General features: G+C 40.3%; 3 protein-coding genes across 3 annotated transcripts; 2 read left to right on the plus strand and 1 right to left on the minus strand.

Moving 5' to 3' along the window:
- Positions 1 to 2,038: 2,038 nt before the first annotated feature.
- On the minus strand, positions 2,039 to 3,423 carry LOC147252436 (trace amine-associated receptor 13c-like). Its single transcript, XM_086221316.1, has 2 exons — positions 3,226 to 3,423; positions 2,039 to 3,133 (listed from the first exon to the last, which is right to left on the minus strand). The coding sequence occupies exons 1-2, from the start codon at positions 3,402 to 3,404 to the stop codon at positions 2,317 to 2,319; spliced, it is 996 nt and encodes a 331-aa protein (XP_086077442.1). The 5' UTR covers positions 3,405 to 3,423; the 3' UTR covers positions 2,039 to 2,316.
- Positions 3,424 to 8,303: 4,880 nt separating this feature from the next.
- On the plus strand, positions 8,304 to 24,405 carry LOC147252437 (alpha-tectorin-like). The gene is made up of 19 exons (XM_086220758.1): positions 8,304 to 8,505; positions 9,461 to 9,535; positions 10,712 to 10,809; positions 11,642 to 11,869; positions 12,001 to 12,084; positions 12,365 to 12,470; positions 12,608 to 12,737; positions 12,898 to 13,141; positions 13,942 to 14,098; positions 14,301 to 14,388; positions 15,343 to 15,405; positions 15,534 to 15,736; positions 16,003 to 16,140; positions 16,759 to 16,943; positions 17,583 to 17,737; positions 17,859 to 18,104; positions 18,183 to 18,345; positions 20,339 to 20,431; positions 24,353 to 24,405. Exons 2-18 carry the CDS (start codon positions 9,484 to 9,486, stop codon positions 20,429 to 20,431), a joined length of 2,433 nt encoding a protein of 810 aa, XP_086076884.1. The 5' UTR covers positions 8,304 to 8,505; positions 9,461 to 9,483; the 3' UTR covers positions 24,353 to 24,405.
- Positions 24,104 to 25,525, plus strand: LOC147252438 (trace amine-associated receptor 13c-like). The gene is made up of 2 exons (XM_086220759.1): positions 24,104 to 24,273; positions 24,353 to 25,525. The coding sequence occupies exons 1-2, from the start codon at positions 24,119 to 24,121 to the stop codon at positions 25,167 to 25,169; spliced, it is 972 nt and encodes a 323-aa protein (XP_086076885.1). The 5' UTR covers positions 24,104 to 24,118; the 3' UTR covers positions 25,170 to 25,525.
- The last annotated feature ends 1,561 nt before the right edge of the window (positions 25,526 to 27,086 follow it).

Consider the following 27,086-nt stretch of genomic DNA (forward strand, 5'->3'; position numbering starts at 1 on the left):
CTCCTCACTGTTATACTGTGATTCTGGAGAGAGCTTTTGACCTTTGGCTCTAGGACAGCCAAAATGCCAGACTTCTCACCAAAACTAAAAAAAAGAAACCACACCCCCCCCCCACCCCCTTTTTGATAGAATTTTTCACATTGGTTTTGTGAATAATTCATTTCAAGATTAAATCAATAACTTTTAAGTATCCTTCTAAACTTGCTCCTAGTTATACTTAGTGCTTATAGATATATGTGTGTGTGTGTGTGTGTTATGCTTAATTACTTATTATTATAGTATATATTTATTGTGAGTTTGTTGAACAACAGTGAATCCAGCCATGGTCCAGCTTGGAGAGCTGCAAATATCTTGGGACTGTCACTGATGCCAAACTTACTTTTGACAAGAATTGTGAGGCAGTGTGCAAGAAGGGACATCAGTGTTTGTTTTACCTTCAGAAACTGTCCCGTTTTAATAATGACAAAACTAGGCTGACCTTACTTTCCAGAACTCTTATTGAGTCTTTGTTATCTTTTGCCTTGGTGTCCTGGTTTTGAACCAGATTATCAAAAGAGCTGGTAGGCTAATTGGGGAGCCTCAGCTCACTATTTTGGCCCTCTCTGACGCACAGCTGCAGTGTAAGGCCAGCTCTTAATGACTGCTCTCATCCCTTGCAAGGGGAGTTCTAGCTCCTTCGCTTCTTTCCTAGGACAAAACGATATACAAGCAGCTTTGTACCTTCAGCAATTGTAATGCTGAATAGTAAACCCACAAGGGGATACTGTTCATACTGAACTTAGCTCCAGGGAGATGTAAAGCACTTTTTTTTATGACTGTATGTATTTGAGACGAATGTATTGTTTTTCTGTCGTGTGATTTGTCTGTAGTGATGTCTGTTATTGTAGACTTGTGATCGCAAGAGGCCTCCTGCCAGGTGAGGTCCCTCTAAAAGCAGTGCATCGTAGATCTGCCACTTTTTTTAAAATATAATATCTGTTATATCTAGAAAACCCCTTAAGCAACAGGACCATGGCTGCATTATCACGGAGGACGACAAAGCAGTCACTTCTTGACTGGAAACTGTAGGAACAGAACTCAGCAGGCCTTTAGCACTGCTTACAGTACGTGGAAAACATTTTAAACTTTTTCATTACGATGTCAGCAGTATCCTGTAATATCGTTGGGGTCACCTCTGGTATCATACTTTGGCAGCCATATTATTCTTATTTTCTTTTTAAATGATGGATATCTAACGTCTTATTGTTTCACTGATGAGAGTGAAGGGCATTTGAACAACGGTGTGAAGATGAGTGTGCTAAAGTCGGCTGATAAACCTTTGGGCAACTGACCACGTCTATTTAGGCGTTTGCCACTCATAATCACATAAAGGTTTTGTTTTTTTTGTGCTTACATAAAACATTTTCCTGAACTTTGGCTGTTTATTTTGCCCGTTTCTTAATGAGATTCCATAAAAGAGTAAAATCCGGATTGTTGCTTGTATGTTGACGGCAGGGTAAATCTTTTGCGTGTTATTTTCTCAGGGATTACTGCCTGATGAGAGGGTGTGTTCATCATGGGAATGTTTTGTGGTAAGCCTGAAAAGCAAGTTATGTAACCCAGCTTGTTTTAAAAAAAAACAACAAAAAAAAACAATTACACTCGCTTGCACCTCAACAATAGTCTCCTTATACGTTTTTAAGTCATCTAGTAGTTATGGAGCTGAATGCTTCGGATATTTTATCTCTTTTTTTTTGTACAGGACTGATCATTTGAGTTTGAGAGCAATTGGTTAACGTTCCTGAAGTACAACATAAGGCATAGTGTGTGCATGAAGTCAACACGTGACTTAACTCTTTAAAAACAGTTTGTTTCAGATTCTTTTTCTTTGATGAAAGCCAGACGTGCTACAATCAGATGGAAAAAAAATGAATAAAGGTTGAAAACTTTATAAGCTTTCTCTTGAACAGTAGAATATGTAACTTGAAAAACAACGCATGAACCCAGTTTTAGGATAAACAAGCAGGTGAACACTTTAATGGAACTGTTTTTGACTGTCTTCTTGCTCTTGCTTTATTGACAACCTTAACCTCTGAATTACCTTCGCATTTTGTAACATTTTATTCATTACATGCATTTATATGTTTGCATTATCTGTGATATGAGGTATGTGACAAAAAACACCCACAATTCTTATTAGCATAACTCAAACGGACACAATAAATGCATTTAACTGCCATTTCAAAAACAACAGCATTGAAGTGACATTGAACTGTAGTGTCATCAGACTGCCTCATGCAGTCAATTTTTAACTCACACTTTCTGTCTGCCATATTTTTATTTCTCCAGTAGGTTGACCTCACATGAACCAGGTTCCAGTATCTGCAGTGTAACTATAAGTTTAACAGATTTTCTGAACCAGGGGTAGAAAACAGCATAGATCAATGGGTTCAGAGAGGAGTTAAAATAGAACAGACATATTATAACAGTTGCAGATGCTGCATTCAAAAAGATTCCCTGACCTGAAAGTGCGACACAGAAATAAGGGCAGACACAAACTAGAAACACAAGTATGACAACACCGAGAGCCCTTGCTGCTTTCAGCTCAGATTTCTTAGGCGTCACACTCAACTGAAGCGTCACAACTGCAACGTGTGAACGCATGGCCTGAGCCTGAGCCACAACCACCACAAACACTCTCACGTACAGAACAACAATCACAGTGACAGGGCCAATAAAGGACAAAAATAGATCGATAATGCCTCCTGCATAATCAGTAACAACTACACACTCTCCGATGCAGGAGTTTTGTTTGCCTGGGTTTTTTAAGCTATCCTTAAACCGCACACAGTGATATAGAAAAGAAAAACCCCAACATATGTAAATGGAGATTTTAACCCTTTTTTCAGTGATTTTTGTTTGGTAGTGCAGAGGGTCACAAATGGCCACATAGCGATCGACTGATATAAGCACCATGTTTCCTATTGATGCCGAGGTAACGCTGTAGTCCACAACATAAAATGCAGTACAAATCAGATCACCCAGGAACCAACAGCCATCAACGAGCGCCAGCTGAAGCATCATGAGAAAGCCGACAATGAAATCAGAGACAGCCAGAGAGAGAAGGAGGAAGTTGGTCTGGTTGTGGAGCTTTCTGTAGAATTAAGAGATAGTCATTATTTCCTTTAAGTCAGTTTTCATATCAGCAGGTGAAAGTCATGACTGAAAAACACAAACACGATTTACTTGTAGTGGGAGATGGAGATGATAACCAGCAGGTTGAGAGTCACAGTGAACGAGGAGATGAGAGACAGCAAAATGTAAGTTACGATAGCTGAAAACAAAGGCTGATTGTTCTTCCTGCAGGAAGCGTTGAGGAATTCTGGAAAGCAGAGGTCAGATGTTTCCAGGTTCTCCATCTCCATCTTCAGAACGTGCAGGAGGTAGTCGCTCTGCCTTCTGGCCATGTCTCCCTTTATATTTGCATTTTATAATGATTTCCCCTCCCTGTTTCTCAAGCCCTCCTTCTTGTTTTCCTTTGGTATTCATTTTCTCTACGGATGATGGCTAAACATCTTCCATCCTCTGTGCTAATCTTCTACTTTCCTTGATGATATCCGCTGAGACATGGATGAAGCAGAAAGGAGGCCGTCATTTTAGCTCAAAACTGTGAAAGGCACGAGCGTGAAAATAATCTATGTAAAATGTTTCATTTCAAGTAAAATTGCTATGAAAGTAAATGCTCTTTCACTCACAATAATGAATATACAGTATTCATGAAAGGACTCTTTCAGGGAGAGGGAGCATTTCTACATTTGGAGGCAAGTGGTAGATGTGCAATATCATTAGACATTAAGTGCCGCTGATTGAACTAAAAACAAATTAAAAGATCCCCTGGTTTGTACTTCAAAGCACGGATTGGTGTATGTAGCCCAAGTAGAAATACCAGAACCCAGATTTGATCCTCAGTTCTGCTCCAAAAGGCTCTCGGAGTGCAGCAGTCACAGACCCTGATTTTGCCCAGTTTCACAAGGGGATAGTTTTTTTCTCTTTGAACCTAGGAAGTTGAAATTTTAGTGTGTTGTTCTGTCCTCCATAAGGATCTCATCTGTGGTGGTTTGACCCCCCTAAGTCCTTTCTGCTGTCCATAAAGGGTGTGGCAAAGTCCAGTAAAGTCTATCAATGAAGCATCATAACTGGTCAAAGTTGCTCCAAATGAGATGAGATTTCTGTGATGACTTCAGACCTCTGCCAGAAACCAATATTTAAAATTTTGAAGCCCCACCTCCTTCCTGAAGCTACTTCCTGTTTGGGAGGGGGTTATAGAATTATTCCACCAGATTATGATTTTATAAATTTTAGAGGCCTCACAGTTCAAGTTTCAGGTCTGTATCCACCGTAGAGGCCAAATGAGAGCAAAAGAGCAACAGGGTCAAAGGGTCAACAGGCCTCATGTCTCAGCCAGGCCTCAAAGGGTTAAGTGAGCCTTTTGGAGCTCCTTTGAAAAAAGGCCTGACAACAATCTTGTTCCAAGACAAACATGAAGAATGATCTTTGGAACATTTTCACATCTTTAAGACCGCCTTGACTCCTTTTTATAGCAGGTGTCACTAAACAGCACAAAGCTGCTATTGCAGCCCATTAGACCTCATTTTCTGATCAATTATTATTGTTTGAAACAAAGCTTAATATCAATTATTTATTTTTATTGTAATAATTTTGAACACCTGATAAGAGAAACACAATAAAAACATTTGAAAAGGAAGGATCAAAGTGTGGTTGTACTGCAATACCTACTGTACAGCATCAGAGACATTCAGCTATTGATTGCCTGAATGATTGATTTCCCCCAGAAGAGGAACAGCTTTGTTGGAGCAGTAAAAATACACATATCAGAACGAAAAAATGTTACATTTGAAAAGACATTACCAGCACAATATATGAAGAACAGTTAGGATAAATTTAACTTGCCAAATAGTTTGGATTTCTTTAATGATATCCTTGATTAACCCAGACATAAGTGTGGTTTGTTCCACTCAATATTAAATCTGTAAATATAGCGTGAAATGATAGAAATAAAAGGCCACCTCTGAGTGCATGACTTAGCCTCTGTGATGGATGTGACGTCAGCAGACCGCGCCATTAGTTTGAATCATTGTTTATATTCTTAATGCTGATTGTTAGATCTATAATGGTTACAAATGGACTTTGTAGGTAGAATAAACATCCAGAAATTAAATGAATTTGTTGATTGTCTTATTAATCAAAAGATAAAGTATTAAAAATATGTTTGTTTTTTTTCCCTCGGAGTGAGCGACAACTTCCGGATTGTCTCACAGAAGAACGGGGGGGCTGACTTCCACGGAAGCGGATATATGGAATTATTTTTATTGAACAGCTGCAGTCAACAATCACACAAACAACAACAAACAAGCGTAGCTATTTTATATTTTGATGGTAATTCCTGGGGCAATATGTTTTATATTATTTCTATTAGTCAACAATCACACAAATATATTATCAACTCAGATAACGACGAAATGTAACGACAAAATACAATGACATAAACGCCATTTCCATGGTTTTAACCATAACAACTGCAGACAACGTGACACTGTAAGGACTCTCTTCTGAGAGGTGAAAGCTTCATCGTAATAACGAACAAATCAAAAATTATACACAAGAACTGAGCGAATATTATGAAAATAAAATGAATATTTCTCGCCGGAAATGTCCATAAAATGCTTTTTAAAAAATCAAACCTATCTTGGAATGACGCTCGTCCCTGATGGCGTCCTTAGCAACCACCATAGCAACAGCAGAAAACGTAACACTAACGACTATCTTCCGAGAGGTGAAAGATTCATCGTGCTAACGAACAAACCAAAGATTATACACAAGAACTGAGCGAAGATTATGAAAACAACATGTATATTTCTCACTAGAAATGTCATCAGAATGCTTTTTTAAATCAAAACTGTCTCGGAATAAGGCCGAAATTTCCTCCGAAAATGACAGGAGTGGCCGCCATGTTTTTGTTTTGAGAGGCCCGCGTGAAAGAGTCATATGACCTACCAGCGTTCCAATAGAAAAGAATAGGGGAAAAAAGCATACACATTTCACAATTTTTAGGCCTTTATCGTAGAACTGATACATTTTGCACTGTGGACAAACGTAGCCTTTTTCACGTGTTGACATGAGACTGGGTTGGCAAAGCACCACCATGTCCTCTGTGGTGCTGACAGTCTGTGAGAGCATACGGGGTATAACATCATGGCCTCTGAATTGAAGATTCCTGCAGGTGCAGCCTCGGCCTTCTTTGACTTCACATTCAACTCAAGTTCAAACACAAAATAAATGTTTCCTGAAGGCATTCTTTACCAACACCTCTACAGTGAGATGCATTAGTCAGGATGAGAGGGAGCATTTCTCAAAGGCAGGGCATGCATACACACCAGTGGTATAATGGGCCTCTCTTCTTCTCGACTGCCTCAGCTGCCCCATAAAGGACAGCAGAACAAATACTGAAGCCTGTGCAAAATCCTTTCACGCTGTCCTTCTGTTTTATCCCTGCATCAATGATCAACTGCTTATCCTGTTGAGCCACGGGAGGCTCAAGCTTATTCCAGCAGTCATTACTGTAGGTGAGAGACGGAGTCACTCTGGATAGTTCACCAGTCCATCACAGGGGTCACACATTGAAACGTACAGTACATACACTTCCACCTACAGGCATTTAGAGTCTGTGCTTAACCTAGCTTACATGCTTTTGGTGTATGGGAGGAAGCCATTGCATCAGAGAGAACATGCAAACCATTTTCTATTGTCCATTGTCCATTTCTGTCCATTTTCTACTGCTTATCTTGTTAAGGGTCATGGGGGGCTGGGGGCTGGAGCCTATCCCAGCAGCCTTTGGGCGAAACTGGAAAGGTCACCAGTCCATCACAGGACCAACACATAGACAGACAACCATTCACACTCACAGTCACACCTACAGTCAATTTAGAGTATCAATCAGCCTCGTCCCCTCTTGATGTCTTTGGACTGTGGGAGGAAGCTGGAGTACCAGAGAGAACCCACACAGGAACAGGGAGAACATGCAGACTCACACAGAAAGATCCCCTGCCTGAGCCGGGACTCGAACCTGGAACCGTCTTGCTCTAAAGCGACAGTTCTGACCACTGCACCACCGTGCCACCACATGCAAACTCCATTGCATTCTAATGTTTAAATTTTTGGTTGGGAGCAATCATTCAGAAGTTCGAGGAAAATATATTTTCAATTTGAATTTGTCATTACAGGTGAACAGAGTTTTTTAAAACTATTTTTTGTACATTTCTGCTAATTTTAAGGCTATAAAAGTACAGAAAGAAAATCACCACATTAATAAAATATTATTTTCCCCTGTATGGTAGCTTAATAACAATAATGATAAACCTCTGTTGTAGAGAAACTAATGACAACCACTTACTGATGCAATTCTCCCGTGTGTATGTAAGTTGACAGCACAAATGAGTGGAGCACGTCAGCAAAATCTGAGTCTGTTTGCGAAAAACAACAGGCTGACTGAATGGAAAATAAAACACCATCGAAACTGAGGAAGCTGTGGGAAGGAATTTTAGAGTTCTGGAAATTTCTGTCGGGGCGAAGTTAAAGGAAGCTGTGAAAATAGTGTGCTGTCTTTGAATCCTATTTTGAGTGTGTGGTTCATGTGTGTGTGTGTGTGCGCAAGCCTTCTTGTGCGTGACATGAAGCGATGGAACGCACCAAATCTGTTCACTGTTGTTTGTCTTATTGCTTTTAAAATGTGACACTTCAAACATGGGCGACGCACCTGTCAGAGCTCGTCTCCGGAGATAAAGACATTAATGGTAGCACTATCAATTAAACTGTCAGACTCCTTCTTACCCGGTTACATTCCTCACCAGGTCTCGCTTCATTTAAGCAGAATATCACAACTTCAACAGGCTTTTCTTTTGTCTCGAGCAATTTTACCCACACTCCATGTGCAAATGATTATAAATCAGACACACAGAAGATGCGTTTGAAGACGAATCACAGACATAACACAGACACTCAACTCCTGGGATGCAAACAAATGTTGCATGATTGGACCTTAAAGACAAATTTCGATGTAATTTCCTTCGGATGTGCTTGACGCAAGATGAGAGTTGCATAATAAACGTATACTAACACAAACACATAGCTGCCATCATCCTTCAAAACAGATTCCCATGTCTTATGATAAATTTGACACCTGACATTGTCAAGTGGTAATGACCATGTGCAGCTACGGAATATTTAGAAGATGGAATGTTCCGTGTCAGAGGACAGTTTCAAGATCACAAGAATTTGTGAGAGAGGTGTGAGCAAGACCGTCAACATGTAAAACAAAACAGAAAAAAACAAGAGGGACTGAGTCCGTCAATCTTCCTCATAAGGAGACGAGACCAACAAGCGTATGAGTTGAAGTAGCCGGTGAAACCTCCATTTGAGCACGCTGATCATTCCACATCCCACATCAAGGTACAGTAAGACAACCTGGAGACGCTTAGCTGATTTTTTAAAATCCTGGCAGGTACCAGAATAGCTCAATTTGAAGAACAGAATAAATAAAAACGAGCCTAGACACCAAAAATATGCTGTCCTTTAGAGTAAATAACAAGTGCGTTAGCCAGACATGCTATTCCATGTAGAATGTTTGGAGGTAGTTTTGTGTTTATCTGTTGTTAAACTGCAGATCATTACACTTAATTTACTTTACATAAAATGTTAGCAACCATTCCGTCACTTATTCTTTCTTTCATCAGCTTATAAATAGATTGAATGGGTAATTGAGATAGAGGGTCATGTTATGAAAGGCGGCATGCCTTAGTGGTAGAATAGCCGTCTAGCAGTCTCAGTCTGGTTGCTGGTTCAATCCTCACTTCTGCCGGTGACCCATCCAGGGTGAACCCAGCTGGGATAGGCTCCAGCTCCCTGCGACCCTTAACAGATCAGCGGTATAGAAAATGGATGGATGGATGGTCATCTTTATTTGGGTTTAGAAAAAAGATATTTGCTTCTGTTACTCCTTCATAAAAGAGATCTATTTTGTGCATTTTGCAGCTGAGAGAAGCAGGTTTTCCTTCAAGTCAGTATTTATGCCTGATATATTCTTGTTTAAATGAACCAGTTATTGCTGTACCACCGAACCATAACCTAACACCAACTACACAGGGAACGCTAAGAAACTAACAGGAATAAAACTATTTGAGATTAAGATCATGAAAAAAAAATTATATTAACCTTTTACTGATTTGTTTAGTTGATACATTCATTGAATTCCAAGGAGGAAAACATCCAAGTTGAGATGGTGCAATCATTTATTGTCAATAAAATAGTATTTAGAAATAAAGCCATTCATATACGAGTGCCTCAGTCGTCCATTGGACAATTTGTTGTACTCTAAATGTGACTATGTCTACTAATTGGGTTTCAGCACCCTGGAAGTGGACCTCCACAATGTTGAGGTTCATATTGTACCTGGCAGTATTCTGGCTGTCTTACCTGTCAGGTAAGCAGACATCACAACTCACATGGCCGCACTAGCTTGATCTATCACCTGTTTTTATGTACGTTCTAAAGCATCGGATAAAGGGGAGCCTGTCACTGAAAGCTCTTGCCCTGCAGTCCTGGGACTTTTATCTGTCTGATCATGTAAAACTGAAGTTGCCCTGCTGTTCAGTCAGCAAAGAGATTACTGCTTGTTTCCCTCCCCGCATTGTTTCTGTGAAGAGGATTTTGATCCTTCTTCCCCGCTGAGCTTCCAGTGAAACTGCGTGAGCTGAGCTGAAGGATTTCCTGTGAAACCTAATACGAACTTATTAAGTTACTTCCTCTGATCCTCTGCTTACCCTACTCTGCTGCATGCCCCAAGCCACAGTTCCAGTTCTCAGAAGAGAGAAGATGCCATCTTGCTCTGCTGTTTCATGCTGCTATTCTTATCACAATAAAAGCCAAAGAAATGCCAACTTCTCATCCGTTTCATATGGTGTGTTGCATATCGGTGCTTTGTGTGACCTTTTCATGGCCAGTAATGGACACAGCACACATGTCCCCCACCCAGAATGGCTGTGAACTTAATGAGGGAATCCTCTAGTAACATGAGGCTCTCATGGCTCTCATCTCAAGGCACGTTATACATCCGCCCCTATGTCCCTGAGCTACAACGACAGTTTGTGGTTGAGGTGGGTGCCTCCAATGTAGGGGTGGGGCCGATCCGATTCTCTTATCCGTGGTCTGCCTCTGATTAAAAACTACAATCCTGTGCCTTCTTTTCCCAGCATTTTACTGCAATTCTAATGACAAATGATGAGAGGGAACAGACAGAAAGAACTTTTCATCCATATAAAATGTGTTGCGTTTTAATCCTGTGTGCAAACTTTCAGGCAATGTCCTCCCCAGAAAATCACCCAAAGGATAATACATTCAAGGACTTTAATAGACCCATACTTATGTTTTGAATAAATGTGACCTCTATAGCCTCTGCCTTTCCACTGAGATGGAAACCAGGTTAATGGATTAATTCTCAAAGAGAGAAAGTAGCCACCAAACTCGTGAATAGTCGAGCTGTTTATGATTATGAATGATTATTTAAGGCTTTATTTGTCCGGGTTGTTTCCAATTTTTGAATGTGTGAAATCACTTGTCTGATCAATCTGAGAACAAATCAGTGGTGCTTTACTTTCAGGTACTCGTGCAACAAACCAGGCATTTACAAGTTTTGGAGAGATGAACATCACTAAGTGTCCCATCACCTATTATGGACAGAAATATGAAAAAGTATTTGTGAGTAATGCAAAATCCAGTCTTTCCATCTCCTGTCATCATTTCAAGGTATCAATCTTCATTGGAGATCACCTTACAGGTGAAATGAATGTGGACAAAAAATATTTGATTGAAATCTCATTATATTTATTGGCCTTAAGGGTTAAAGAAGGACGATTAAAAACAGCTTCTGTAGATGGAGATTTTCATCAGAGAAGCTTTTGTCCATTCAATTCACTTAGAATGAATTTCTGTGGTTCAGTGGCGATGAATTGATTTGAAGTGAATTAAATGGACAAAAGCTTCTCAGATGAACAGCAACATCTACAGATACCACACACTCTCATATTGTTTCCTCCTGTGTAATACATGCCAAAACACACACATACACACACACACACACACACACACACACACACACACACACAAACACACACACTACATGCATCTTTTCCATGGCCACGGATAAAACATTAGTTATAGAACATGAAACATAGAATATCGTTATTCAATTATTCATTAATTATTTTCAAACGTTTCATGCGGATTCAAGGAACTGCATCAAAAGTCCCTTATGACCAGAGAAATACAGTTAATAATAATATCATTAATATCCTGCCAATGATCCGAAGCAATCAATTCAGGAACCAAATTTTGATTGTTATTTTTTGCTGAAATTTTCTGCTTTCCCCCTTCATTAAAAAAGGACAGTATATATATATATATATAATTTTTTTCTTAATGTCCTTAACATCCAATGAACATAATCATTTTAATTAACATTGTTTTCAGCTACATAAATGCATAACGAGTGATTGTTCTTGATGATAGTTGAGCCTCGTCTCTTTTATAGGTGGCTTTCAACGACAGCAAATTTGCAGTTTGTTTCAATGGTTTATACAAACCTGGAATTAAAAATGACTGCATTTTGATGTCTGGAGGGGCGGCAGACCGAGGACACTTGACAGTTCTTACTAAAGAAATACCTGCCGGGTCTGGAGTTCATAAACTGTTGCCAAACCTGAAGAATGCTGGGGAATGTGTCAACGTAATACCTCTAAGAGATAGTCAACAATCAGAAGTAATCCTTTTCAGTTAATTTATAGAAAATGACTTCTTGTGTTCCTGTGAATTCATAATATTTCATAAGAAGAAACTGGTCAAAGCTCCGCTAAACCAGGTCTCTGCATCTTTAACATTTCATTTTAACAGATTGAACAAGTTGAACTTGGCAACTTTGGAACACAAGCAATTTTGGCAGTCAAGACATATTCTGGCTACGGAAATCTTGACGTTGTAAGTACGAGACGGACATATTCTGACAAATAGCTAGGACTCCGTGAATAACTTAAAAAGTGTGATGTATGAGAATTCAGGTGCTGGATCAGATCATGCTGAGATGAGTTGATGCAGCATTTTAGAAAAATCACAATAGGATGGGATTTGTCTCTCTTGACTAAGCGAGTGTTATCAAGTAGTTTTAGTGGTCAGTGGTCATTAATCACTGGGAAAATATTTCATTTGACATTTCAGATGTTTTCTCACTCACAATGTAAATGTTTTTTGAAATCGATAGGAAGCAGATGCACAGGTAAACGGCCTCACAGTTTCTAAACAGACCTTTCAGATCGCTGAAACGAGCAGGGGTGTCATCACAGACATGAGTGGATGCAGACTCTCAGGTTGGGAAATCCTTCAGTGTCACTGAGTAATTTGTTGCCTCAAAAACAAAATGGGAAAATGTCACTTCCTTCTTAATTCAGCTACCACTGAGTATAGTTTGTGTTTACTACCCACGCAAACATTTCTCAATTCCCAGGTGTTGTTTACAAGACGGACACAACAATTAGGGATCCAAATATCTGCTCTACTGTGACTTGTGACGTGACTGGAGTTGCTAGGGCTCTCAGTGATTGTGGACCCATGGAGCGTTGCCAAGGAAATGACAGGTAAACAAACACTTTAAGTTTTGACAGATATAAATGAAAAATGACCAAATTGTTACTTTTAACCTTTTTTTTTTTTTCTCGAGTGCTTCTGTATGCTGTTTTGCATCAGTCTGTACAAAATGCTAATAAAAAAAATGCTTTCCCTCTCCACCTTCATCAGTTGTGTCTTGGACACTATGTGCACAGTGACGGCCTCCACAGTCATTGACTTTGTCGGCAGAGTTCACTCTATTCCGGATCGGTGTGGATACACTTTGGTGAGGTCCACGTCAATCCCTCATGTCCAAATTCTGGGGGTTTTCCAGGAGCGACGGCGTAAAGATGTTAGTTTTTTGGACCATGTTATTCTGCAGCTGGAAAGGCAAGGTGTTGAGATTTTTCTCCAACAAGGCGGCAGAGCCCAGGTAAGTTAGCCTTTGTCAAAAAATGGTATATTAATGCAGTATAGTTATCGAAGTGTGGTACACCAATGCTACTCTAGCACATGATGCAGCCCGTATAGCTGGATCCTAAATGTAAACTTGGACACAAAATTCATGCAAATGTAAAAGTAAGGTGTAGTTAGAGTAAATGGCAATATAACAATTTGATATAGAAGAACGAACCATTTAAAGGTACAATAGACAACATTTATACCTCTACGTCAGTAGGTGTCACTCTCAGTCTTGCTGCACTTATCTATTCTATTGGTTACCAGGTTGACACAACTAACCACACAAGGTCAGAATTAGACTGACTGACAATTCATGTGTGGATCATGTCAGGATACACTTGGTGTTGTTATCACAACACAAAAATAAAAACATGAAGCTGTGAGAGGCTAAAGTTGACAACTTGAGCTATTGTTAGTTAGCAAACATTAGCTTACATGTCCAAATACTTAAGTCAAAAGTAAAAGTTTTTAGATGAAAGTTATGCTTGAAAGTAAGACTTCTGTCAACACGGGTGTAAAGAAAAAAAAAAATTAAAAAAAAAAATCTGTCCCAAAAGTTCTTGATATCATGTTACACCCCCTACAACAGTTTAAAAAAAGAAAAGAAAAGAAAAAAATGGCCTTATTACTTTTTTTGTAAGGGATTTAACCTAAAATTTAAGATTAACTACTAACTTGTGTGAACAGGTCAATCAGGTTTAGCAGTTTGCAAGTAAAATAAATGAGTATGTACTCTGAAAGTGTCCTCCACTGTCCCCCTCTGCTGCTAAGCTTAATAACAATGTGCTGACACTCAACAACACCGCCACAATTGTCCATGGCGTGCAACTTTCAAAGGACCAGACGGGAGTGACTGCTAAGATATCAGGATCCAACTACACAGTTTCTGTCGTCTTTGATGGCAACACTGCACAGATCCACGTGACAGGTGAGGACAAATGAACCTCCAGGCATATAGGATGAATGAGTGGAGATTGTAGAGATACTTCTGTGTCGCTAAAGTAAAGTAGGGATATATCTGCAGTCGCTCAGCCAGCCTTAACCTGTGTTACAGGCAGTTTTGCTTCAGTGTCTCACTGTGTGTTTGTCCACTTCACATTCATAAGTCGCACTCTCTCCCTAACTGGTAGGAACGAGCGGAGTACCTGTGCATGGTTTATGTGGCAATTTTGAAGGGAAATTTAGTGAGGAGAGAGTCTCTAAATACAGTGCTACTGGGTAAGACCTCAAACAAAATGGTTCTCATTGATCAAATGTACATATGACAGCAAACGGGCCAACAAACATTTTTATGCAAATCACTGTGGATGGGAGGGGAGGCCATAGTCAAATCTCTCATCAGATCTCAGATCCACTTCACACATTTTCTACTCAGCTTGACCTGCCAGTGCAGCAGAGTAGACTTGCGGATATAGAGAATTGTTATGAGACCATTCTGACTGTCATCTGAAAATAGATAATAACAGTTTAGTCAAGGGTTATTGCGAGGTTAAGGGGGTTCTCCTCACAGAGGGCAATCACACTGCTTTATACTCAGTTAATACGTGACAAAATACGCAACGGCACGGGAGTGCAGGTTCCACAGAGTACACACAGCCTTGATGAGCTGAGGTGGGGTGAAGATAGGGCTTTCTGCCTGTGGGGTTTGGCATGATATTCCACTTAGCAGGGCGATACTGGATGTGTTGATGTGCACATTGGTGCATCTTTGTCTCCTCTGCCAATTACTGACAGATATAAGCGCAGACACACACCCCTTTGGTTAGCTAATAATCAAAGAATTTGTAAACATCTATTGGTGTTTGATCATGACAGCCGAACAGTTGGTTCAGTTGATCTGGTGATGAGAAGGCTTCAGGCGTTAGGTGAAGTTCTAATAATAAATGCTTCCCCAAGGCTTTGATTAAAAGGCCGAAGCTTCAGAATCCAGACTATATTGGGGCATATTCTGATTTATCAGTGGCTAACTATTCATACAGTAGAGCAAAGAATCACACAAGAGTCGTCTGAAAGATGAATCCCATCCTCAGATAATTGCTGATTTCTGTGTTCAATTGATGAATGAGGGCCAATCTCCTTGGAACCACCATTACCCATTTAAATACAATATTTAAAACAAATACAAAAGTTTATTGCAATAGGGTCAATTGATTTGCTCTTTGTTGCTCATAGGTGTGATGCACAACACGATGAAGCTGCTGACAGTACAATAAACTGTAACGCCACAACTAAATGGTAAACAAAAAACTGGTAACTGAACACATGTTGGTGTCTTCATTGGTGGTCTCTTGACTAGGGATGAATTTGGAAATTCAGCAAGCAAAAGTAACACTTGTTTCAGGTTCCATTTACCTCTCCAACAGGTGTAATCTCTTGTGGCAGGCTCCTTTCAATGTTTGCCACAAGCACGTCAGCCCAGAACCCTTCATTACTGCCTGCACACGCACTTTGTGCTCGTACCCTGCAGTGGATGGTTTAAGATGCCAGTTCCTGGAAGCCTACGCCAGGGTTTGCAGTCATCAAAACAACATCACGGTTGAGGGATGGAGGTCAAAAACCAGCTGCTGTAAGACAGAATTTCAATCAAGTTTCAGTCCTTGTCTCACTAATGTTTATACCAAGAGGAAATGATTGACACAAATTCTTAAGGGAGCCTGTCAGTGTGTAATCATGTCAACTAATGACATACTTTTCAAAAGGACTAGTCCATCCAGATGAAACATTTAGGTTTAACTATTTTATTTGGCCCCACCATTTAAGCGGAAGCATTCTGTGCTTTACTATGAACACATTTATTAATACATTTATTCATTCATGTCAATGTGTGTACAGCTTTTGTTCCTCAGAATCTTTGTCAGGACAGAATCTGCAGTGCTCATGAGTTCTGCGGTGAGAAGAACAATGCTGGGGAAACTCGCTGTTTTTGCCGAGCCATTTTTGCCTCCAAGTACAAATCTACAAACACTTTAGGTAAGTATGATGCAAGAAAGTCAAAGCTGCTAGCTTTTCAGAATATCCATACAGGTAGGTGTCTTATTAGAATTAGGCCAAAATATGAGGACAAACATTTCTATCAAATCTTCACGCACAAGATCTTCACATTTTCACAAGACAAGTGTGACATAAGCGAACGCTCTGAGACAAAAAAAACTGATCATGAAAGCAAAACCGTGCTGTATCATGGCAAAACACTGGCAATCAGAGTTTGGTGGAGGACGTTAGCCAAAAGAAGAACAAACAACAAAATAGTTTTTGATATCATTTTGACATGAAGGGGGCATGGACATGAAAATTAAATGAATATCAGTTAAATAACAGAATGAATGAATTAAAGAGGAAAAGAAATAAGAGAAAGACAAACAAGTTTTTGATGTGCGCACACACACACACACACACACACACACTGAAAAAAAACTTTTATCTTTTTTATACTGTCCTTGTCAATTACTTTCGGTATAAACCAAATGTCATTTTGAAGATTTAAACCACATAAAAATGAATTCTAGTACTGTATCTTTAGTATTTTTGGACATTCTTGAACCCATTTGTATTTGGACCAAATCCGAATAAACTATATCATGTTGGTAGGTGAGCCGATAGTCTGCAGGCAGATGACTGCTTCGGTAACTCTGGTTGGTTGTGTTCTGGAGGACAAAGGCATTGACTACAGCCTCTTACACCTCAATGACCAGACCTGCAAAGGTGAAATGGATGATCTGACACACATGGTGACCTTCAGTTTTGATAGCAACAGTTGTGGTACAGTGGTCACGGTAGGTACATGTCTTTATTCTCACTATATTTATTGCCAAAAATCAGCCAAAGCCCTCCTACGCCCCTTTCCCATTGTCCAAAAGACCTGCAAACACCTGCTAACATCTGATTTGACCTGCGGTGGGAATAGGTTCAAACAGCTGGCGCTCTGGGGTCTAGTGACCCTACAATAAACACAGGTATTTATCAGGTAAGACCACAATTGAGACAAACCTTTGGGGACGTGATGATTTTGGTTAGCCACATATTCAACCTGTCTGCATTCAAGCAGTGCTGTAACATGGTGTAGTTGGGGTTGAAAAACACTGTTACTGTCCTCCATAATACTTTAAAGTCTGCCTGATTTCTATACAAGTCCAAGATACTACACCCTGATGCTGTTTGGATGATATCTTTCACTTCTTCCCTTCAAAATGACTGCATTTTAGCATCAAATGTGATACCCCAGAAAACAACAACAACACCAAAAAACAGAAAGGCAACTCTCATGTAAGAGGATGAGTGTGTCCACCAGGGTTTGAAAATCCTGTGTGTTTGGGAATGTGTGCAGTGGGAAAGGGGCACGATACTATGCTTCTCTGGCTCTAGGCAGACCTTCATAGATAGTAACAATTTCTGTTTTCTGCGTGTGCCTGCAGACAAACAACAGCCACATTGTCTACAAGAACACCATCATGACTCATAACAGCTCCAGGTTTAGTATAATTACCCATCACGATCGAGTGGAGATTGACTTCTCTTGTTATTACAGCCAGCCAGATATTAAGAGCTGGGGCATCAAACTCAAAGACAGGTGTGTGATGGATGTACAGTGTGGTTCCAGAAGTTTTAATAAAATCACCTTTATGTGTCACTTAATCTTCAGTTTTTCAGGCCTGGTGCAAAGTGAACTGCTCTATATCTTTGTTATCCAGCTCTGTGGTCCAGCATCTTAGATCTGGAGAATGGAATTACAACCTGACCATGACCGCTTACACTGACCCTGAAAGAATCAAACGTATTCAGTCAAACACTGAGATTCAATTGAATGAGAAAATCTGGGTGGAGCTGAAGACAGATGGACTAGATGAGAAAATGGTTGTAGTGGTTACAGACTCCTGCTGGGCAACCGATCAACTATCACCAAATGGGGGCCTTAGATACAACCTCATCATCACAGGGTGAGATACACAGAAACTCAGTGGAAAGAAAAATGTGTCTTGTTGTTGTTGTATAATGCTTCCCCTTTGTTTAAGCAGCTGCCCTAATCCTGCAGACCAGACAGTAAAGGTGGTTGGCAACGGACTAGGAACATCCAACTACTTCTCCTTCAGCATGTTCCGGTTCTCTGGAAAAACTGACTCGGTTTTCCTGCATTGCAAAGTAGACCTGTGCATCAGGCAGAGCGACTCCTGTACTCCAGTAATTCCAGTTTCTGACTACTCAAACAAACACACAAAGTTATAAACTGCTATCATGCATAAGATAATGACCACCTGCCAACTATTAGGTAGGTCCCCTTTTTGCTGCCAAAACAGCTTTGACCAGTCAAGGTGTGGACTCCACATGACCTATGAAAGTATTCTGTAGTATTTGGCACCAAAATGTTAGCAGCAGATCCTTTTTTTGTCCTGTAAACTGCACAGTGGGGTTTCCGTGAACCCTATATTTTTGTCGAGAATATCCCACAGATTCTTGATTGGATTGTGATCTTGTGAATTCATATACCAATTCAACTCCTTGTGATATTCCTTAAACCATTCCAGAGCCTTTTTGTGCAATGTGGCAGGGCGTGATATCCTGCTGTAAGAGGTAGCTGCCATTAGGGATTAGTATTTTTACAAAGGGGTGTTCTTGGTCCATAACTATGTTAAGGTAGGTGATCTAAATCAAAGTGACTTCCAGATAAATGGCAGGATCTCATGATTTCCTGCATAAAATCACCCAAAGCATCACACCACCTCCACTTGCTTGCATTTCTCCTATAGTGTAACCTGGGGTCATCTGGTTCTCATGGAAGCCACACCCACACACCTAGCCATCCATATGATGTCAAGAAATCACATGTCATAATACCAGGTCACCTTGTTCCATTGCTCCAGGGTAGAGTTCTGATGCTCTCATGCCCACTGCAGCCACTTTTGGGGATGGACAAAGGTCAGCATGGACACTCTTAGCAGACTTCGGCTATGCAGCAAACTCTGTGTTCTGACCCCTTTCAGTCAGAACCAGCATTAACTTTTTCAGGAACTTTTCCAGCTCTTTTGTAGGATTGGACAACACAAGTTCACCTTCACTCCGCTTGCACATTTGTGAGCCTTGAGCGACCATGTACCTGTCACCAGCAGTTCCCCGATTGTCCTTCATCAGACCACATCAGGTATATGGTACTAACTGTTGCAGACTGGGACCACCCGACAAGATGATGTGACTGGTTCTGAGCAACTTTGACAATGGCCAAATTGTGATTCAAAATGACTGAAAAATGACCTAAATTGTAGGTCTTGTTAGTTGGTCCCAGTCTGCAATGGTTGATACCTGAAAAAGGGGGTCTCAGGAAGGACAACCAGTGAACTGCTGACTGGGTCATTGGTGCCCGAAACTCAAAGATTATCCAGTTCCTAAGAGGAGGTACTGTAGCAGAAAGCTGATAAAGGGATTGTTGGCTCTGAGAGAAACTCAGAACACACAGTGAGTCACAGCTTGATGCATGAGGGGCTGCATGGCTACAGACAATCCTTATCACTTGCAGTAAGGGCCTACAATGAGCATGTGAGCATCAGAACTGGACCATGGAGTAACAGAGGAAGGTGGTCTGGTTTTATGAATCATGTTTTTTTTTTTTTTACAGGCTGCATGGTGGTACAGTGGTTAGCACTGTGGACTCACAGCAAGAAGGTCCCTGGTTCGAGTCCTGGCTCGAGCACGGGATCTTTCTGTGTGGAGTCTCCATGTACTCCCTGTTCCTGTGTGGGTTCTCTCTGGTACTCCAGCTTCCTCCCACAGTCCAAAGACATCAAGAGAGGACGAGGCTGATTGATACTCTAAATTGACCGTAGGTGTGGCTGTGAGAGTGAATGGTTGTCTGTCTATATGTGTTGGTCCTGTGATGGACTGGTGACCTGTCCAGGGTGAACCCCGCCTCTCACCTGTAGCCGCTGGGATAGGCTCCAGCCCCCCCGCGACCCTTAACAAGAATAAGTGGAAGACAATGGAAAGATGGGTGTTTTTTTTTAATTAAGTGGATGGTTGGGTGTGTTAGTGTGGCTTACCTTGCTTGTTATGCTCGATCAATGTTTACACAACCTTTTTTAAATACGTATAATCAGTCTGTTTTGATCAATCGGCTCCTCAAAGCCGATCCTGACCAAACCCTTTAATTTTTAATATTTCTTTTCTTTAAATGGTCTTCCAGGTTTGCAACAAGGAAGGGAGGACACGCAGATCTGTTTTGTCACTTTATGACAATGAAAACCCTGTTCTAATAACCATGGCCTGGACTAATTAGGTAAGTGCATTAGATTAGGCAGAATTCCAGATGATAAGAAATTCAGAGACAGGTTTCTGTAGTCATTGCACAAATAATGTGACTTATTACTTCAACTATTTAGCTGGATAATACTCGCCATTTTACATGTCATGCTAAATCATAGATTTAGCTCCATCTGCACTGGCAAGCCACCAGGCTTGATTTGCAGCAACACTGTAGAAACTGAAGTATAACAAATCATTTCTGATGCATGAGCGGCTATTGGACTCATTACATAGCAACTGACTTGGTCGCAATCTGAAAAGCCATTTTACAATTTTGGCATTGCCCTACACTTTTTAGGTTCTATTATTACAGTTTCAACTAAATAAGTTTGCAAGTCAGGACCTAGAAGGAGACAAAAACAAGCCAGATTTGTATCGTATAAATACCACGGTAACTGTCATATGGGTTCAAGTTTAATTTTAATTCCTGCCTTTGCTTTTTGTGGATGAAGATCTTGACTTGTGCACATTATTGTTTCTGTCTCCTGAGATGGCGGAAATGGTGTGCATTATCAGTGGTTCTGATTTGATCCACTGGGAGGTGCAGAGAATTTTATTGACAGAAAGTCTGTCTTATTAAGTTGATTTTACTTAGTGACAGATCATATCTTTCATTTAATTTCAAGTAAACTCACAATCCTAATTTTCAATTTGAGTGCTGTTGCTCAAATAGAACTGTTTTTTTTTTTTACTTTTGCGAGGGCAAAAAAATGCACAATTTGCAAGGTTCCTTCTGATCTGTTTGAGAAATATTGTGAGTATTTGAAAAATTATGATATTTGGCTGACCTTCCATTTTCACCAGTCCATGGCCTTAACAAGAACCTGCTGTCTGCTTCATTTAAAGCACAATGATAAAAGAATTTGAGATGCATACAGGCAGGAACATTTATTGCATGACACACACGTGACACAGCAATAACTGGAACTTGCCTGCAACCCAAGTTGGTATGTCGGATTTTCTTCAATTATCTTCAGATATTTGAAGAACTTGGATCAATCCAATGGAAAAATGAACTCATTGGACATCATGTAGAAGGGCCCACAGCTGCAATTGAAGACAGAGGAACTGATAATGAGAAGAAAGCAGAAGAGAGATAAGGGTCTATTTTACCGGTGATTATCCTAATTTCGAACATTGTTCTGTGCCCACGAAGGTTTAATACAAATAACTGAAAATTCACTTATAAAAATATGGGGAGAAATAACTCACGCACACAGTGAGCGAAGTATCCTGTAATAAGTAGGAAAACAGACGTGTAAAGTAAACGAAAACACGGGAAGTGATCAACTAAAAGTCTGCAACTAAATTCAACACTGTACAACTGGGACCATGCTAATTTTTTTGTAGTCATGAGATTACTGCCAGTGTTCAGACTGCATCTTTCAGTTTCAAACCAAACTGAAAGATGCAGTCTGAAAAAAACAACAAAAAAAACAGAACTCTTGACTCACTGTTTGCTTTCTGATGAGGTACAGTCAGGTTGCATGGTGTGGTTTGGGCTGGGTATGATTGTCAGATCGCTCCGCCAGTGACTGAAGAGCACAGGAGTCCTTAATAGGAAGAACCTTGGTCCCGTTGTTTTTGCTGTCTGTGGTGATTTGACTTATGTAATGTGACAGGGATACAGGGTTATTCTTGTATTGTGACCCATTTAATTTATATTTAGGAATAAAATCACACATAAGTAAGGGGCGGACTACTTACAATGACATGCAGAGCTGCCTGTTCCTATAGCTGTATACCCGTCACTTCTCTTCTTTTGTGGACTAAAAAAACAGTCCCATAAATCTGTGTCCGGGTTTTAGAGGTGGATATTATTTGATTAGTATGTTTGCAAGTAATTGCAGATGTAATTACTTGTGTCTGCTCTTACCAATCTGGTTGTTCTCAATAAATGTCTTATGAAGTTAGTGAGTGAAAGCGAGCTCCCAGAGTTTGATTAGCATTAGCTTGCAATTAGAGACAGACTCGGCTAATTTGGCATGGTGAGCAAACTCTGGAGGTACCAGTTAATGAATTAGATAAATCTCTGCTCTATTTTTTGGGTGGGTGAACACAAATGACTGACTCACTGTATTTCAAGACCTCCCTTTTTTCTTCTAGCTTGCATTAATTAGCCGGCTAAATAATGACATTGCACTTCGTGTTGTTCCAGCCAAAAAAACCCACAATCATGACTTGCCAAAAATCCTTGTTTTTGCAGAGTAAGCTGATTATTTACATTAGTCAGGGATCTTGCTCTCATACACAATTGACTCTCTAGTTGTGATCACAATGGATTGACATATACAATAACTTAGAGGCTCTACCATGGGCCCATTTCAGAAAGCAGGTTCAGTGAAAACCCTGAGTCTGCAAGCCCTGAATTGAGGAAGTGTGGGTTCTTTTTCGAACTTTACACTATGGAAATAGCCTCTGCATTACCAGCTACACAAGCTCCTATGACACCATGTCAGCCTGGGACAGAGACTGTGCAAGGGACATGTTCCTTCCATAGACTGCTGTTGCCTGCCCCCTCTCACAGTATTCTCCCATTCTTCCCATAAAGAAACTACTAGCTCCTTCAATGTATCCGAGCAGTTGCTCAACAGTTCGAGGTCAAGTTTTCCAGCTTCTCTTGAATTCACAAAGTAGGCCCTATGAAAGAAACATAGCTAAAATTAGTTACTGCTACACAGGTTTCCTTGGAGCAGCATTTGCACCTCGGTGAGCTGTGCTGTTTCAACCCTGTATTTGTTTGTGAGTGACATACCCTCCAGCTAATGTGTTATAGCAAGCCCACCAGGGTTCAGTGAGCACTGGCTTGCTCGCTGAGATGAGTTCTGAGTCTGTAAATGTGGTATGGTGAACAAACTCTGGAGGTATGGGGTTAGCTTGAACTATACTTACTGTAGCATGTTGTTTTGATGGCTGATAACTGCGAGGCTAACTCATTGTAACAAACCTAGTACTGCAACTATCACCAGTGCAACAGTCCCAAGCACATTGCAATATATGAATCAACTACACCCAGACTGTGTGGCACTTTGGACTTGGCCTGTGAGAGATGGAGCTAAGTCGTGGCAGGTTGTAGGAGTGGTGCTGTGACCTCAGACATGCTATTTTTGTTCAGTTTTGGGGAGTTCCGCTCCTGTGTTTCCTGCAGGACTTTGAGAAGGACAGATCCTTTTCTATGATTAAGGTGCACTTAGCATCTTTCTCTGCCATGTAGGCTTTAGAGATAGGCCTGCATGACAGCATCACCTGGTTTGTTGTTTCCTGAAGGGTGTGCAACAATCACACCACTGATTCCAATGGGGATTTGGCAGCCATGTTTAATACCTTCTTTTAAAACCCAGTTTAACCTTTTTAAGGCTATGTTATGTATTATTTACATCTTTTTATATGATGGTGAATTATGAAATTTCAAAACCATTTGATCCCAAAAAAGTATAAAGCCATTACAGTATGTGTCACCAGGACATTTTGCTATTCAAGACAATATACATACACAACAGTACAATATATTATGCTGATGTAGAAAGGGAGGAGCTCATGTTGGGAGGGACAGAAGAGAGACACTGTTAAGTAAAGACAAATATAAGCAAGAGTGCTCCAAGCTTTGGCCGAGAATCTGCCAGAGCTTTGCAGCTCCTTCTCTCCTCCATCCTGTCTGGGGATGGAAGAACTCTGCTTTCCTCAACTCAACACCTCCTGTGTGAAGCCAAAGCGTCCTTATTCTGTTATTGTATTATGTTACGTCCTCGTGTCAATCATCTCACTGCTCACTGCAGTTCTCAACCTGATGGTCATCATCTCCATCTCCCATTTCAAGTAGCAAGTAATTTTGAGTGTTTTTTTTCTCAATGTGATATCATGACTGGTACTAAATGTAGCTCTCTTGTGTCTCCAGGCAGCTCCACACTCCCACTAACCTCCTCCTCCTGTCTCTGGCTGTCTCCGATTTTTTTGTTGGTCTCCTCTTGTCCTTTTATAGTTTGTCCTCAGAAGGCTGCTGGATACTTGGTGACTTCATGTGTGCTGTGTTTTATTTTTTAGACTACCTTGTAATCTCTGCCTCTGTAGGAAACATGGTGCTCATATCAATTGATCGCTATCTGGCTATTTGTGACCCTCTGCATTACCATACCAAAGTCAGTCACAAAAGAGTTCAAACATGTATATGTTTTTGTTGGATATGTTCTCTGTTGTATCTCATCGGGGTAATGAAGGAAATGCTTGTACATCCTGGGAAATATAATTCCTGCGCTGGGGAGTGTGTATTTCATTTTAGTTTTATTGCAAATGTCGTTGATCTTATCTTAACATTAATTTTACCGATTTCTGTCATTGTTGTTCTGTATATGAGAATATTTGTGGTGGCTGTGTCTCAGGCTCGAGCCATGCGGTCTCATTTTGCAGCTGTCACGATGAGGCGTTCAGGGACTGTAACTGTTCAAAAGTCTGAATTGAAAGCAGCTAGGTCTGTTAGTGTTGTGGTACTTGTCTTTTTAATATGCCTGTGTCCATATTTCTGTTACATACTTGCAGGCACTGACATCTTACTTGATGCTACATCTGGATTTTTTGTGGTGTATTTGTTCTATTTTAACTCCTGTCTGAATCCTTTGATCTATGCCTTTTTTTACCCCTGGTTCAGAAAATCTGTTAAATTAATTGTTTCACTGCAGATACTAAAGCCTGGCTCCTGTAATACGAAACTATTCTAGAAACAAAGAGAATGACAAAGTATGCATGCAAAGGAAAACCTGTTATTGTTGAGTCTACCATTTAAAGAACCTCATATTCGGGTTAAGTAAAGGAGTGACAAAATATTATTTCAAAGTAATCAACTGTCAAAAGTAAACCATCCTTTTGTTTCTCATCTTAAGGTGACAAAGTTTGATTTCATGCTAGGACTATTTACATGATTTAAATGTTAAACTGTGGTTTACTGTACACTTTGCTCCAAATACAAATGATTAATGTATATTTTTACTGTTTAAGTTCTCTTAAGACCTCCTGTGTCCCCATTTCATCCTGTGTCGTCTACATTCTAATATCTAATTAAGAATAAATAAGCATTATGAAAAGAAGTGTTTCCCTTATTTTGTTGGGTCTTTCCTTCAGTAAAGAAGGATTGTTTACTCGCTACTGTGTGCATTTATGCAAGAGACACAACAGTATAAGTCTATTCATGATTTTAATCACTGACAGATGTAAGATTGAATTGATAGAAGATGCCACTGTTGTCTTCCAGGTTTGCAAACTTGTAAATGAGGACCTGAAGACGAGTGTCCATTTGTTAGAGAAAAGGGTTTGAAACTAACACAGTGACCTAAAGGTAAATGCACTGAAGTGCACAAAGGTTTAATGTAAATTTCTGAAAAAAGTCACTCCCGTGAGCACATGGGAAGGGATAACTCATGCGGAACAGTGTTGTTTTAGGTAGGCATATTAGATTTAGTCTTAGTCTTTTGGACGAAATGCTTCGTAGTTTTAGTCACATTTTAGTCATTTCTATCCTTGATAGTTTTAGTCTAGTTTTAGTTGACGAAAACTCAAAAGTTTTAGTCAAATATCAAAGATACCTCTAAATAAAAGATATATGTGTATGTACTTCATAGGCCAATACAGGTGTTAGAATGAAGTACACTGAAACTGATCTAACTTTCAAAGGTGAGTTTTTTCCCCTCTTTTTCTTTCTCTACCTTTTACTTTTATTGTTTTGTTGCAGATGCAGACAACACACTGGCACACAATGAGTATTGTATCACAATAAAATAGGATTAAACAAAAAATAAAAGCACACTTGACTTCCATATAAATGACCATATGTCCTACATATTGGCTTTAGCTGCTGTTATTGGTTAAAGCATCCACGTGTGTTGCTTACGATAGGGAACAGCAACAGGTCTGAAGACTACCGTGTTTCCCAGTCCCACAAACATGGGTCAAAGCATTTCACTTGCCACCCGTCCACAAATGGACAGGGGTTTTATTCATAACATGCTAAAGTAATAGAAGGGCTGGTTTAAACGAGCCAACGTTAGCGGGGCCCCTGGCAGCCCCATTCATTCTAGCTTTAGCATGTAGCACTAGGAAGCGGTCTCTGCACCAGGGGGGAGGTGCAACCACCACCACTACCACCACCACAAAACTTTCGGCTTAATACAAAAAATAAAATGCATCACAGGCCGAGCCTAACATAGACTAAAGCTATGCTTTAATCATCCCTCTTTTTACAACCACCTGACACCGCTGCTGCTGCCACGATGTGTGTCTTGTCCACTGCAGACAGGACCAGACTCGTCTCTGTGTGTGAACGTGTGTGCGCGCGAGAGAGAGGCTTTTAGTGCGTGTGTACTGATGATGGGGGCGTGACCATTAGGACCAACAGCTGTAACTGGCTCCATTCTGATGTTTGAGCTCTTGATTGACATTGCACGCATGTTATACTTGGCGGAAAAACCCCGCATGTTTTGAAACTTTGATCGTCCACCCACTAACAATTTAGTCTCGTCTCGTTCTCGTCAGACAAAAATGTATACAATGTCGTCACAATTTAGTCTTTACAGGGCTATGGTGACGTTCGTCTTAGTCTCATTTTCGTCATGGAAAAAGCGGTCTGACGTCGTCATTTTCGT

This window comes from Aulostomus chinensis, chromosome 12 (genome assembly GCF_037954235.1).
Source record: "Aulostomus chinensis isolate RoL2024-O1b breed Wild chromosome 12, RoL_Achi_v1.0, whole genome shotgun sequence".
NCBI classification, from domain to species: Eukaryota; Metazoa; Chordata; class Actinopteri; order Syngnathiformes; family Aulostomidae; genus Aulostomus; species Aulostomus chinensis.

Excerpts from the sequence above, each read along its gene's own strand:
- LOC147252436 (XM_086221316.1), bottom strand. The coding sequence starts at position 3,404 with ATGGAGATGGAGAACCTGGAAACATCTGACCTCTGCTTTCCAGAATTC. Across the intron at positions 3,134-3,225 it reads ATCTCCATCTCCCACTACAA|AAAGCTCCACAACCAGACCA; the intron begins GTAAATCGTGTT and ends TTAATTCTACAG.
- LOC147252438 (XM_086220759.1), top strand. The coding sequence starts at position 24,119 with ATGGAAGAACTCTGCTTTCCTCAACTCAACACCTCCTGTGTGAAGCCA. Across the intron at positions 24,274-24,352 it reads ATCTCCATCTCCCATTTCAA|GCAGCTCCACACTCCCACTA; the intron begins GTAGCAAGTAAT and ends TTGTGTCTCCAG.
- LOC147252437 (XM_086220758.1), top strand. The coding sequence starts at position 9,484 with ATGTTGAGGTTCATATTGTACCTGGCAGTATTCTGGCTGTCTTACCTG. Across the intron at positions 15,737-16,002 it reads GAGGTCAAAAACCAGCTGCT|CTTTTGTTCCTCAGAATCTT; the intron begins GTAAGACAGAAT and ends ATGTGTGTACAG. Across the intron at positions 18,105-18,182 it reads TACAACCTCATCATCACAGG|CTGCCCTAATCCTGCAGACC; the intron begins GTGAGATACACA and ends TTGTTTAAGCAG.